Raw genomic sequence first — 16,054 nt, 5'->3', positions numbered from 1 at the left:
TGATCAATCAATAAACTAAACAGGCAATGATCAATGTATTGCTTATATTTGAATGCATATGAATTACCCAATTTTTTCAGGTCACTCTCCACCTCTGTAAGTTTCTCGTTGTATCTTCGGTGTGAATTTTCCATGCCACCAGTAACGTTGTCCATTTTTTCTACAACTGGAACAATTAAATCAGTATCTTACCAATAATTCATAACATGACATAACACTATACCATAAAACTTGGCATAAACCTATCAGAGGGTGCTTCCAGATGAAGGTTCCTAGCACTAGTAACCGGAAGGCATTATGCAGCTGTTCTATTTTTGCTGCTTAACACATTTTCTGCATTAAGACAGAAGACATGGTGGGAAAACACAGGAGGGTTACAAGTAGAAGACATCATCATCTGGACCTTCCGTAAGTGTCTGGGAATGACTCAGGGCAATGGCAACATAATAAGATCATCTGGAAGCACCCAGAGAGATTGTCACCCCTATTGGTATCTGGTAGACACTATCCCCATATTCTGAGATTTGCAGGGCATAGTCTAAAAGTGCCTAATGAAGCAAGCTTGTTGAAGCTAAATAAGGTTGGGTCTGGCCAGTGCCTAAATGAGAGACTGCCTGTGGACCCTGCAATAACAACAACAACAATAAAGTGCTCCCAAGGAAAATTGAAATATTAAATATATTGCTGTTTGTTCACTCATCTATGTGTACACACTGACACGACAACACCCTATAGGCCTTTGATTAATACCAATTAATTAATGCATATGGCACTTTCCATGAAAAAGCATGCCTTTTATTTTCTCAGTAAAAGCATGTTTTTCCTATATGTCGTGTGCATTCAAGAAATGGTATTAATAAAAGGCATATAAAAGAGAGCAGTGATATGCAAAGGGAAGTTATGGATATATATAAAAAAGCTAGCACTAATTCAGATCTCTGTAAGCAGCCTGCTACACATGCAGAGCTCATGTGCTTTCCCATTTGCTGTAGTGTCGGAGGAAACTGCATGGACAATGGAAAGCATGTGCGGAATTGTCCCCAACACTACCATAAATAATGATGCTCCATGTAAGGCTTCCATATGTGTGAGGAATCTCAGATCTGGTCTGAAGCATTTATACATTAGTTTTATGAGATTAGGGCAGGACAGAATGATTTTGCAGGGATGTAGGTATTGAAGTTTAGTTTGTGTAAGCTAGGCCATATTGTTCCACACGCTAGTCTTATTGAAAACACAGACATTCTACTGGATGGATTCAAAGGGATGGGAAGTTAAAAGAGTAGTACAAGAATGATGTGCAGGCATAAAGTAGAGTGGGGTTAAGAACATCTAAGGTCCTCCTCTGGGTGCCTACTCTGAGGGAAGCTCGGATGATGGCAACAAGGGAGAGGGCCTTTTCAGTGGTGGCCCCCCCAATTATGGAACCATCTCCCCAACAAGGCTTGCCTGGCACCAATATTGTTATCTTTTTGGCACCAGGTCAAGATTTTTCTCTTCTCCCAGGCATTTAACAGCATATGCTGAGTTTTTAACTGACTCCAGAATAGTTGTTTTAAATGGATAGTCTGTCTTTATGCTTTTTATGGTTTAAAATTTTGTATATTTGTTTTTAATGTTCACTGTTTTTAATCTTTGTAAACCACCCAGAGAGCTTCGGCTATGGGGCCATATATAAATGTAATAAATAAATAAATAAATAAATAGGGGTGACAGTAGAGAGAACAGTGCAGTAGATAAGGTAGCTAATCCTAACTTTGAATAGAATTGAGGGTATAAAGATGTGACAAAGGAAGGCCAGAAAAGAAAAGGTCACAGTGAGACAAGACCTAAAAGCCATACTTCAATATGGAGAGCAGACTTATAGCTCACTGACTGCAATGTGCTTCAATGTGCCCAACTTTATGTGCAATTGTGGTGTAAATCTCCAGAGCTTTCGCAAGATGAATGGAAAAGAAAAAAAAGACAGAGAAGAACTTGGCAATGTTGTGCAAGCAAAGTAACAAGATTTGGCAGCAGGAAGGCAAACTAAGGGAGGAATCAAATATAAAACAAATGCAATATGCCTGGGAAACACGAGGAAATTAAAATTGTAGGTTCTGAGATACATTTGGAAGATGGTGTCTAAACTGAAAGATGGTGTCTAAACTGGTTGAAAGTTAAATAATCTTTACTAGCAGTGATGTGCAGTAGAATCTTTTCCAGAGCTTAATTTTTTCACAGAAAAAAATTAGTTCCATAAGTTAATTAGTAATAATGAATGGATGCTAATTCCAAATACATCGTTAGGCAAGCTTGGCAGTTTCAAAATTGTAATTAAAGTTTTTCAGGAGATTCTCTCTAGCAAGTATGTGAGGGAATACAGATATAACACAGAATTACATAACTGTATCAGGGCTCATCTACACCAAGCAGGATATTCCACTATGAAAGTAGTATGAAAGTGATATATAAAAGGCAGGAGCCACACTGCTGCTTTATAGTAGTATTGATGCGCATTGCAGTATCTACAGTACTGCTTTATAGTGGTACTGAAGTGCACTGACAACTGTTGGGGCCCATGACACATCTACATCAATCAGGATATAGCACTATGAAACTGGTATATGGTATGTGTCATGGCCCCCAACAGTTGTCAATGCACTTCAATACCGCTATAAAGGAGTAGTGTAGCTCCTACCTCTTACATCCTGCTTTCATAGTGGAATATCCTGCTTGGTGTAGATGAGCCCTCAGTGTGAAATGGAACTAATAAGTAGTGACAATTTAACTCTAAAGGCTCATCTACACCAAGTAAGATATTACACTATGAAATCAGTATGAAAGCGGTGTATAAAAGGCAAGAGCCACACTACTGCTTTATAGTGGCATTGAAGTGCACTGACAACTGTTGGGGCCCATGACACGTCTACACCAAGCAGGATATAATACTATGAAAGTGGTATGAAAGCAGCATATGGTATGTATCAATGGGCCCCAACAATTGTCAGGGCACTTCAGTACCACTATAAAGCAGTAGTGTGACTCCTGCCTTTTATATACCACTTTCATAGTGGAATATCTGCTTGGTGTAGATGAGCCCAAAGTAGGCCAACAAACATAGATAGTGGAAGAGAGTTGAACTAGTTGAAACAGCGTGAATGGTTTTTAGCCTGTCATGAATAGTTCTTTGGGTTGCTAAAATTAATTAGCTAACTAGGTGCCCTCCAGATGTGTTAAACAGAATCCCAGAATCCCCAGCCAACCATGATGACTGAAGGATGCTGGGATTACTGTGTCAACAGTTTTCAGCAACTTTGTTTCTTTCACTTAAACAATGTAAAGGAAGTACGTTCTATTGTCTTTACATGTTTCCATGTATTCCAATAAACATATCTACATAATATAACATTTAAATCACATTAAGTGTGCTTTAATTCCCTGTCCCGGCAAATATTTCAGGTCAAATACCTGTGTTGTTTTGTGACAAAAAAATAATAACATAGGGTACTTTTTTAGCTTTGTGGTTTATTTTACTCGTATTTAGTAAACATGTTAAATTAAATCATTCCCTAATGATTATCTGAAGCAAACAAAAAATGTTCTGATGCAATTTTTTGGAAAACCTAAATCACTGACTGCAAGGATTTAAACTATTATAATTTAACCAAGACTTGAATGATGCATGCTTCTAATTTTTTCTTTGGTTTGGAAAGTAAGAGGTACATTTATTTTCTGGAAGGGAATAATAGAGGTATGGAATAAGCAGAAAACGATGATCTTACGATGTTCATATCTAGCCATACTATTGCTGTAAAATTGTAAATATTATCTAATGAGAGCAGTTGATAATCTAATTATTTCTGTTGAACAGTCAGGAGAATTTTAACTGAGCCCCTGCTATATTTCCCCCCTCTTAACATCATATATAGTAATCACAGTCATGAAAGTGTTTTTCCCCAAGTCAAATTGATATTTAGATTCCCTCACAGAAATTGGACATTTTATTACTAAAATTTTGGATTGAATGTTACTCTGTTCAGTGGCGTTTTAATGTTTTTTTTTAGGTTGTTACCCATCGCAAACATTTGGGATAGGGAAGGGGGGGGGGAACCAACAGCCAAATATTGTTAACAGTTTCATTCTCTCAATATTCCATTACATCACAGAAGCCTACCCAATTGCTATCAGAAGTTTCACCATCACAAAATCCCTAAGCACATTAAAATATAGAGGCTTGGGTGTGAGATTTCCTTTACCAGTACAGAGGATTGAAGTAGATGAAACATCTCCCTTGATAGATTTCTACTGGGTTTACCTGGATGAAGTTCCCAGTGGAATGCATGTTAATACTTTCCACGCAGAAACTTGTTTTTCTCCCAAAGAGCTCCATCACACCTACTTTTTTCCTCCGGTTTGAGTCTGCGGTTTTCCTCTCCATTTCCTTAGTGAGTCTAGCGATGGGCACTTTCATGTTTGTATGTTGTTGCACTATTTCATCTCATGTATCTTTTCACCTGTATCGCTACTATGCCAGCGAAATCTCCTGCCCTGCCCCCTACATTCTCCTTCCCCCTGCAGTTAACTTTTTAATATTTTTATATGTTTTTATTTCTGGGCAAATACAATAGAATGGCAGCCTGAAACTGCTCAATTACTGCACCCAATCGGAGCTTCTAATGTCTCTGAAATTATCCAAGTTTTTCAAGCATCAATGCTGTGTGTGTATGTTTCTTAATTGAACATCTCCATATCTGGAAGAGGCTGAGTGGGGTGAGTGGTAGCTTTGATATTGACATCTGTGGCTAATCAAAATGCTTACATCTGTGTAATTTGTAAAGATAAAGAGATGAAACTTGACATGGTGATAGCTCTTAAGGAGGGCTTTATCCCTACCAAGTTTGAATCAGATCTGTTCATGCCTTAATTTTTAGAAAATTTTTGATTCCCCCCTTCCTCAAACCATTCTCCACCAATGCAAAATTCCACCTGTTTGCATTTGTGGAGGATCTGTTTTCCTTTACTTTGTTAATGCAGAGCTGTGCATCTCCAGTTCATAAAAGCAGAGATCTGCTGGGGTCCTCAGGGACATGGGCTCCTTCCCCTCCTTGCTCTGGGTTTGTTGTCTAGTGATTTACTGATTTAATGTTTCATTGGCTGGACTCAGTTTCTGCGGGCAATGAGGGTGGGGTTAGAGCAGTAAAAAGTCCATTCAACCAACTAAGCACAAGTTTATTCATTTGACAGGGTGTGCTGGAGGAGGAGAACCACACAGCCCTCCCCTTTCATCAGCAAGACTCTATTCAAAGCACATGCCCCCAACAAAGGAAAAAGTGAGAGGACAGCAATACATGGAGGCTTAGGGTACATTAACTCCACTTGGGGAAAATAATCCAACGTTTTCCCACAAGAAAATAATACACAAAACGGAGGAAAAGAGGTCAGATGGGTGCAGGACAGGGACGATGTCATGTGAGTCCTGCGCTGCAATACCAGATACCAGACGTGGCGAGAGTGCGTTACACCGCTGGTGTGATGGAACTCCAAGTCTATATCCCTAAGCAGCACAATTACATAGAAGTCAGTTCCTTTGAAACCAACAAGCTGCTGGGAATTCTGTGTTCTGTAGGGCATTGGGACTGCATGTGTCCAACTTGCCATACTTATGTCATAATGTTTAGTCTGGGACAATATGCATGCTCTCCTGTTTTTAGGGGGTTGCCACAATTTGGTTTATATGGGCATAGATTATACATATGCCCTGATGCCTCCCTGCCACAGGTATGTGGACTCTCTGGCCCACAGTTCTAATCTAGTCTATGGAGGTAATAATAATAATAATAATAATAATAATAATAATAATAATAATGTGATACATACCTTTGTATCCCAGAATGGCTACGGTTATTGTTAGCAAGGCACATAATATATACAACAGTATGATGGAACACTTCAGTGCCCAGTTACTTTTACACTTGGTGCACTGTGTTCCTTCTTGAATACCTGCAAAAGAAAATTAAGATCTTAGATCCAGCTGGGGATATTTTCCATGCTTAATTCTTGCTGTAGACTGTTCTGAAAATGACTATTCACAAGTATGCACATGGCTAAGACTAAATATGGCCCACAGTTAATATTATATTCTATGCTAATTTACATTTATATGGGCATGCAATTGCAAACAAGGTCTGCATATACCGGTGATATGTACACAACAACAACAGCAGCAGCAACAATGAGTTGCTGTATACTAATTCGTAGTGCAATTCTATGCATGTTGCTTAGAAGTAAGTCCCACTGTGTTTGATAGGACGTATTTCCTAGTAAGTGTGCTTAAAAATGTAGCCTTGCCCTTCCTCATGATCAGAACAGGATGATTATCTTGGGGTGGGGGGTGTTAAAAGTACAGCTGGTACATTAATTTAACTGAATGTTCCTCGTCTTTTTTTTAAATAAAATACGAACATACACACTGATAAATATAAGAACACATGACATTCTGAAGCTCAGTTCTTTCTGCTGCTGCTGCTCCAGAGAGAGGGGGTTAGGGCAGAGAAGTGGCCACAGGATGTTACAGAGTACCAGCTAACCAGCACCTTACATAACCAGCTTAGGCTGCAAACAGAAAAATTACATTCCACTGAGCTGGATTCTTAAAAGAAGACAGCCTATCTGAAAAAAACAGAGTGAGTGTGCTTCCACAGAAGGCACACTGCTCAAATTAGGCATGTCTTTATGTCACTTTATTTCTCATCACTGGATCACTCAACGTTTAAGGACTCCCACCACTTCCAGCTCTTTCAGAAACTCTCACTTCCATTTTTATTAACTGCGGTTTGCCATGTTGTCCAAACATGGACAAACTGCAGTTAATCTTAACCAACCTAACTTCAAAACATACAGTAATTTATAAACCTGTCTTATTTTCACTGACCATCGTTAAGATAAACCAGAGTTTTAGGTTTGGACAACACACTAAAGTGTGGTTAATTGAAAATGGAAGCACAATCTTCCTATCTTTCAGTGGCTGTGCTGGCAAAGGAGAGGGAAGGGGAGATGGGGAACACATGAGTCCAGGGGGAGTCTAGAGTTTTTCTCATAATGCTAAACCATGGTTTAGTGTTATGTCTGAATGCCAATGAAATTGCAGCACGGCACAAAGTTGCTATGTTTACTTTCATAACAAGGTGCATAAACACGCATTTTTTTATTACTCTTATTAAAATAGAATATCCCAGTCTAGACTGCCCTTGATTGTCTACAAGTGCTATTAAAAGAAATGGAATTTAAGCATGCACAACTAGGACAGGGTTTCAGTCCATGATTATTTTTGTTATAAGAAAATGAGCTTGCAGTGAATCATCTCGTTCTTGAGACTATTCTGACAACTCATTAGTAGATTATTTATTAAAAACTTCTTAAGACTAGTACTCCATACATTGCTGTATGGAGAGGTCATATGCTAAGTCATGTAGAACTGAGCTTAGTCTGCATCAGATTTTCATTTGTTATTATTGTTCCATGGTTTGCACTCTCTGTTATGCAATCTGAGCACATGGCTTTAATGCTGAGTTGCTCCCAGACTTTTGTCACTGGCTGGGCATACCAGAGAGTCGGAGTCACTTCCGGATGTTGCACATTTCTCACTGCTGAGTTAAACAACATTTAATAAATATCAGATGGGACACAATGAGTCTCCTTTCACTTGACACACTTTTCTGTTTCCTGGCTTATTATAATAACAGCTCTGTTTTTTCTTGGTCACTGTTGGGAAGACATCTGGCTAAACAGACTGGAGCTCAGTACAAAGGGATCCAGCTGGTACACATGTTTTGGGGACCCCCTTTCTCCAGGAGCCAAGATGGTCACAAAAAAACAAACTAGAAAGACATCCTCCTGTTACGAGTCTTTGTAGTGTTTGTTTTTCTAGTATTATATTCCAGCGACCAGGGACTTTGTTCTCATGTGGGGGTCTCCATCTGCGCATATATATGTATGTGTGTGTGTGTGTGTGTGTGTGTGTGATATATATATATTGCAGATAAACAGTTTTACTACTGAAGAGTGAAAAAAACACTTTTTCCTTTTTCAATAAGAAGAGAGATGTTTTTCAAAGAGACAGGCTCACCAATATATTTAATTTCATCTCAAGGGTCATCATGTTGAATGACTGAGGGTAATCATTTTCTTGCTGAATAATTCTTAAGTGTTTCCCATTGTGGTTTTTTTCCTGGGAGCCTTGCTTTACTAACATAAGTGAAATCCTATCTTTAATATCAAACAAAGTTGAAAGATAATGACCTAAAGATTCTCTAGAAACTTGATCTGCCTTGTCATTAAGGAACCATATCCTTGGCGTAGGACTTTCCACCTCAAGAGGTGTTTATTTTTATTGTGTCAATAACTCTTTTTGAAACTTACTGGGTGACCTAGGGCCAGTTACCTTCTGTCAGACTTTTTCTACATGAGGCTGTTAATCCACTGTTAATCTGTAGTATCTACTTCTAGTTTTGTTGAAGAATTCAGATCCAAGCACTACATGAGGACTGTTTTCTTTCCTATGTTTCTGCTACAAAACCTCTAGGTGGCACTATGGTATAACAGAATACCAAATACACAAGAGGAAATCCCACTTTCTTTCACATTCACATTTAAATGCCACTTTCCCTGTTCTAAAAAAACCTCGCCAAAAGTGCTGGTTAGAGACAGACGCAAAACTGGAGGGTCATGATGTTATAGGTAAAATGAGGAGAAAGATAAAACCACTTGGAGGGAGGGTGGGATAAAGAATATAAAACATAAGTAAGCCATTTATTTTTTTAAATCTTGGTTGCATACCAATATGTTACATTAATTACTTGAAGTTAGGCAGAATGAGATGGTAGAATGGACTGCAGGTGGAAAATCACATTTTTGAATGCTCCCCTATATAAAATGTGAATGCTTCTTCATAAGTAGAAAACTAGCACTGTGGGCTGGGGGCAGTGCTGGTCTGGAAGGAGAACCAGGGGGGAATCCGCACGTCGTTCTCAGGCCGCTTCTAAGCGACCCCAGTGCGGCCCCAAAGCAATAATGTAACTTACCTGGAGAAGAGCCGAGGAAGAGACGTCCTTGCCGCCGCCGCCACCATCCAACTCCCTCCTCGCCGGCCAGCGAGGAGAGCTTGGGAGAAGAAGGCGGGGTGCTCCACTCTGCCTTCTTCCCCAGAGCTCTCCTCGCCGGCCGGCGAGGAGGGAGTTGGGTGGCGGCGGCGGCGAGGACGTCTCTTCCTCGGCTCTTCTCCAGGTAAGTTACATTATCGCTTTGGGGCCGCACTGGGGTCGCTTAGAAGTGGCCTGAGAACGACGTGCGGATTCCCCAGCTCTCCCATTGAATGAGTTATTCCAAGATGGTGATCATGCCTATCCCAAGGGGAGGGACTTCAGTACTACACTATCCCAAAAAGTAAATGAATCAGAATCACCACTGTGAGTCCTGGAAAATAAGAATTTGTGATAAAAAAAATTCTTTGTTTTCATGTGGCTTTGTTACAACCCTCTTCATTCCCTGTAATTCAAGCATACCAAGTTATGTTGAATCTTCTAATAAAATGTTATATATCCAATCCATTGATGTAAACAACTACTACTACTATTATTACAACGACAACAGCAGACTTTGCTAGCATGGCTACATCCTTGTCAAAAGTTCTTTTACCTATTTTAGATTTTTTTGAGCATTTGGCAGGAAGGTTTGAAAAAACCCATTCCCCCCCCCCCCCCCGCTGAGCCCTGTCAGGGTTGGCATGCACATCACTAGTTTGTACAAGATATTAACCTACCGCTTCATAGTGTCAATGCATGAGAATGGTTTGGTGTTTTAAGATAATATATATTAGGATATATCCCTATAATTCTCATATATTCCTATAATTTCTATAGCTTTCGGAGCATTAATTCTTTAAGACATCAAGCAATTACGTGATCTATGGACTTTATAAATTAAAACAAATAAAACCAGGGCAATTTTGTTCAACATCAGTCTTTATTTTTGGAGACTGATGTGCCCTGAAAATAGATACAAGGGAAGTTCAGTCAAGCTGAAATTTGTAGCACAATAGCAGGAAAGCATTTAGTTTTAATTTGTACAGAGGCTGTGATCCGACTTGGTCAATAAAGGATAACATGTGTTTACCTGGGTTTTCCTTTTTGACAGTTCAATGCACAAATCATTTTTGAAACTCAACCCCAACAATTTCAAACGTAAAAAAATAGTACTGTGAGTATTCTGTGTGTAAGCCGCTGCAGAGAGTTTAGGTGGAAAAATCCATAGAATATGACTATAGACTGTAGATTATGACTATAGACAGCAATACTTAAAATACTTTCTGCTGGACATCCAAGAGAGTGTCCCAGAGAAAGTGTTTTCATGAGTTCTAAGAGCCTAAGTGGCTTGAGTCTTGAAATTGTCTCTCTATAATTTCGCAGACAAAATGAGGACCCATTCAAACTGCCTCCATGTTAAAGCTAGTTCCGGAATTTGATATGGCACGGAAACTTCCAAAAAATATGAGGTAATGCTGTCACATGAAAAAAAAAACCTTGAAAATATGAAACCAAAAGAGCAAACTGAAAAGAATATTATTTTTCCAAACTCTCCAGGACTTGGGGTAAAAACGGCAGACTGGCTCACAAATTCTAAAGTAATAGTGGAAGAGATTCCACTGAAGTTTGGAGGAAAACTGATGCTACTAAGAACCACGTGGAAGAAGTGCACAATGGAGCTTTCAGGCAAAGAATAGGTGCCCGCATGCCTCTCAGCTTCAAGAGGACTTTTCTACCGATTTCCCATCGATGCCTCCGAAAGTCATATGTACAGTATCTTAACACACCATACACATGAAGACCTCTTTTCCAAAACCACAGAGTCATCCGCTGTGCCCTTTCATTAATCCTTTCTTCTACATCTGACATAATAAAGTGTCTGAAAAGGATGCCATTATTTTCTCTGGAAGAGTCTCAACAAAGGAAATACTTTTAATTGCATGTAATGTACACAAAACTTTTCATTAAGAAGGGGAAGAATCCCCATTATCTAGTTTGACCATAAGCTCTCACTTGTTTTTATAACCCAGTCATTTTGCTTATGGCTTTGTTCTTGCTCATTGTAGGTCACAGAATGAATTGTTAAAAATCCTAATTACACACTTCAACAACCATAGCCATTTAATTATGTGGAAGCTCCAAACAATACCCTACTGTGATTCAGCACAAAATAAAATATCTTAATTGAAAGAAGAGAAGAAGATTCAATCACAACACGGGGAAATTAAAACACACACAACCAAAACTAAAGTGTGTCAACTGCATGTTACCCCCAAAATACAGCTTCAAGCCTGCCATGGTTCATTTTGAGAAAATAATAGATTTGTTACAGCAGCATGTCAAGCCACAGAAATGTGCAAAGAATATTAAACTCCTGGGGCTGATATCCTTTAAACTGCCAGTTTAAAAGGCAACTCAAATCTTATCCATTACTTTTTAACACTAAAGCGTTTTCCCCCTTAAATGCAGCATTTAATGCAGGAAACGTCATTTTAATTAGAATGATTTTCTACAAACATGTAGTTAAAAAATTTGGATGATTCTGTGAACAGATGCTGCAGACTTTAAGATTTGCACTGTCAATCACTAATGGCCAACACTATCATAAAGAAGTGGCAGCCAATTATCTCCTAGGTGTGTTGCCTCTCCTGAATGAAAATATCATTCCTGATCAGGTAGGAACTATCCAGCCGAAGTTAAACACCTTTAAAATCCGACTGATGTCACTGGGAATGTTAAAGATATGCTTTGACCAACCCATGTGACTTAGACATGCTTAACCTTCGTTGGATCATAACCAGAACACTGTTTATGAATATAACCAACAATATACAGGCAGAGCCAATCCTCCAGAGGGGCATGCCGACACATTATTCACATGCACACAAAACCTTTTCTGAGAGTTTCCTTCTCATAAGCTACTTCTAGAGAACCATGAAAATTGATGGCGCTATATAAATAAATATTATTAATAATAAGAAGAATAGGTTCAAATCACGGTTTCAAAATCCTCTGAACTGAACACTTGTTTGTTGATTTGGAGTTAGAGGGGTCTTTCAGAAGAGGAAACAAAAGAAGCAGTACAAGTTCCCCAATGGCATTTCCCCTTTAAAATATGCTTTCATCTTCAGGCTTTTTACAGAACTGGGCAGTAGCATGCTGTACCAGTTACCTAGGAAGCTGCTGAATACCAGGGTAGGATCTACACTTTTGCTTTAAAATGGTTTATAACTGTAGTGACCACTGTTGGGGCCCAGGACACACTGCATATACAGTTTTCAAAATGCTTTCAAAGTGTTGTATCCTGCTTGGTGTAAATCTGGCCCAGGTCAGACTATTTGTACGTCTAGCCCAGTATTTGTCTATTCCAACTGCTAGCAGCATCCCACGGTCTCTGGTAAAAGTATTTCACATTACCTGCTTCTTGATCCTTTTAACTAGAAGTGCTGGTGATTGACGTTGGGGCCTTTTCCATGCAAAGAATGTGCTCTTCTCCTAAGTTATGGCCCCTCCCATAGCTGCAATTTCCAAATTGTCTTCATGGGCAGTCCTGTGCATAGCATATTACATTGGTCTACTAATCTAGAGGTCACCAAGGCATGGATGACAGTGGTTCGCCTCTATTTTCCTGCTGAGTCCCCAGCTAGCATCAACCAAAGCTAGTAAAAAGCATCTTGGACAACAGCAGTCACCTGACAATCTGGGAGTAATGTCGGATCCAGACGTACCCCAAGCTACAATCCTGACATGTACATATGCTCATATGTACATGTCCTTTAATCCAAATGGCTAGAACCTGACCTATAAATAACTTCAGAGATATGTAAAGAATACAGCAATGGCGATGTTTTGTAATCCTACAAATGCAAGCTGAATATTAGCCTGCAGAGAACTGGGGAATGCCAAACAAGCAGACAAAAAACACAGCTTAACAGATCCAAAAGTTGCTTGAGTATTGTATGAGGGTTTGGGTTTTTTTTTAAAGCTAAAAACTTGTTCTGAATATTAACAATTTTGACCATGTTCCTTAGTAACAGAAATACAAACATGTGTTGCTGTTTGGAACTATCCCCCCAAAGGACTGCTGCATATTGCTGAATAAAGGAAATACCAAACTAAAGAAATGTTGAAACATTGCATCATTGTCAGAAAAGGTGCATCAGGCACCACTACATGAATGGTAAAATATAAATATTACACATTCTTTCTTTATGCATAATTCATGATGGATCCCCTGACATTTTATGAGTCTCTATTCTCTAACAAACTGACTTGTCTTCTTTTCTTTTCTTTTTTGGACAGATCAGCTGGTAAACGTGTCAACATAATTGCCTTTTATGGCCCATAAATTCCCTGTGGCTTTTATCTTTAATTATTCCACATTCTAGTCCTAGGAGGGAATGTATACTAAACAATGTTCAGCTAAAATTCTGTCCATCTTGGAAACAAACATTAAACCTGTCTTATGCCATTCTGAAAAGTAAATTCTTCTTTTAGTATTTATGCCACCTTTAAGTTTAATATCATAATCTGCCTAGAAAAAATTAATATTCTGAAAGTGCAATCCTATGCATATTTAGAAAGAAAAAAGTCCTACAACTCCCAGCATTCCCTAGCCAACCATGCTAAACTGGTAAATGCTAGGCATTGTAAGAATTTTTTAAACTCTAAACATGCATAGGATTGTCCCTGAGTGGCTGTTGTTAATAATAAGCTGCAGTACATTCTGGAGGGGGGGGGGGGGAGGAATTTGATGGAGTGTGTCGAGTAATTTCCCCCCCCCCCCACGTTGTTAATGCTAGATTTGGGTTCCATGAGATGTCCATCACTAGATATATGTAAGTCTTCTTCCTGTTAACTAATGGCTGTAGACTTTATACCAAAACAAGAGGATGTTGGGGAACAGAGAAAGTTTGATGGCTCATTTATGTATAGTTCTATGTATAAGGTGGCCATGTGTCCTACTTTACAGAGGCCAGTCCTCTATTTTGAAGGCATACACCTTTTGAAGGGCTATACAATCTATTTTATAGACAAAGAACCATAAGACGAGAGAGCAGGAGCCTTAAGTTTGCCCAACAACAGTTGGCACTTGGACACAGTCTTCTCCACTGTGGTGAGTTGTATTATATTTCTACTGAAATTATAGTAATTATGTTTAAATGTGCATCTGCGCATATATTAACATAAACTATTCATTATTAACTTAAGTCCCACTGATTGCAATGGGTCTACTCTAAGTATGACTAAAACTGGACCCAACCCATAAATTAGTACATGCATATTTTATGTATAAAATATGTAAAACATAACTGGCTACTCTATCTATGTACCACCCAACAACTGACTTCTATAGCGACAGAGCAAAAGACTCCAATTATATAAAGACTCCAATTATATTGACAGACTCAAAGACTCCATTTGCTAATAAAACCATTCATTCATTTAAGCAGTCATGACTTGGAACAACACAGTATTCCAGCACTGCATTTGTTTATCCAGATGCCACAAATACAGAAAGGGGACAACTGATCAAGAATCACTCAACTAACTGCACGTGTGAGAGGCTACGGCAGAGGGGATACTGACATTTGTACATCTAATTCTGTTGCTTGTGGAGATTCCTACTTCTTTGTTGGTGGTGGGAGCCAGTGCAAGTGTCCCCTTCCCATCCCCTCACACTTGGGAATCATCTGGTTCTTGGGAGGAGGCTGGTTTGTACAATGATTTTTGGAGCATGGAGAGAAAATCATCACCATTTTTTACAACTTATAGATTGCAGAAAAATGCCAAGAAGTTGTGAAGCAACACATTTTGTATGAGTAGGCTGTTTTGTATTACTAGGCTGTGAATATTAGTTTCAGGTTGTAAAAATAGCATACCCGTATTTCTTCGATTGTAAGACGCCATCGATTGTAAGACGCACACTAATTTCAGTACCACCAACAGAAAAAAAAAAACCTAAGACACACCCGCGATTCTAAGACGCACCCCATTTTTAGAGATGTTTATATGGGGAAAAAAGTGCATCTTAGAATTGAAGAAATAGGGTATATGCCTGAAGACGTTTTTAAAAAACCCTCTAGTGAAGAATTGATTTCCTGCTCTACCAGCCGTCTTGAGTGACATTTTTTGGTAGAAAGGTGGGATATTATCCACTAAATAAGTAAATAAATCCTACAGCAGAGCCACACATGACTTTTCTACTGAGTATAAATGCTCAGATCCTGCACTGCCCTCTAGGAGCGCTTGCAGTTTGTTATGAATTGAATTGCCAATAATACGTAGGGGATGCACGTATTGCTTCTGTTCACAAATTGCTGCTGTTCACAAATCATGTGAACATGTCCTGAGTGTTTATCTCAAATGCAAATGCAAGCAAGAGCTTTTATTCCCAAGACATTTTTGCACTTCCTGAATTTGGGATCACATTTGAAAAATGCATTAAAAAGGCTCTTTGAAATGCACTCTTTAAAAATATGCATTTTTATGCTACTGTCAATGGGGAAAATGGGCACACTTTTAGAAAAAAAATGGGTACATAAATACACGATTCTTGTTCAAATGAAATGAAAATAGGAACGAGCCGAAACAAGCTTGAAGTGTTTTTCGGGGAATTTAGGTGAGTTCGAAAACCGCTGGTTCTCCCACCCCACACACTCATCTAAGTTTAATTGTACTGCATTAAAAATATGTAGAAAATTGAAATAACTCATCATTTGTAGCCAGTCTTCTTATTTGTTTGTCTACTTGGGCAATGTTTCTCATTTGCTTAGGAATTTACCCTATCTATAACAAAAGTTAAGACTGCAATGCTAAATATGTACATATAAAAAAAGCAGTAAGTTTTCTAAAGAAATGTAAACTTATTTTTGGGGTTCCAATGTGGAATGGAATATGGTATATTTCCTGATTTCTTATGAATACATTTTAAATGTATTCTAATTTCTGTTTAGGTTCTCAGACCACTAGTTTTCCCTAACTTTTTTTTT

General features: G+C 38.7%; 1 protein-coding gene across 2 annotated transcripts in view; it reads right to left on the bottom strand.

Moving 5' to 3' along the window:
- COLEC12 (collectin subfamily member 12) overlaps nucleotides 1-16,054 on the bottom strand; it is a 99,883-nt gene that overhangs the window by 21,704 nt on the left and 62,125 nt on the right. For both annotated transcript variants that reach the window (XM_063130608.1, XM_063130609.1), the window contains 2 exons: nucleotides 5,860-5,982; nucleotides 68-166 (listed from right to left, as the gene is read on the bottom strand). In XM_063130608.1, coding sequence (XP_062986678.1) covers nucleotides 68-166; nucleotides 5,860-5,982 — 222 coding nt within the window. The remainder of the gene's footprint in view (nucleotides 1-67; nucleotides 167-5,859; nucleotides 5,983-16,054) is intronic.

This window comes from Elgaria multicarinata, chromosome 7, assembly GCF_023053635.1.
Source record: "Elgaria multicarinata webbii isolate HBS135686 ecotype San Diego chromosome 7, rElgMul1.1.pri, whole genome shotgun sequence".
In the NCBI taxonomy this organism is placed as follows: domain Eukaryota; kingdom Metazoa; phylum Chordata; class Lepidosauria; order Squamata; family Anguidae; genus Elgaria; species Elgaria multicarinata.
The sequence above is the reverse complement of the archived record's forward strand: the minus strand, read 5'-3'. Positions and strand labels throughout refer to the sequence as shown.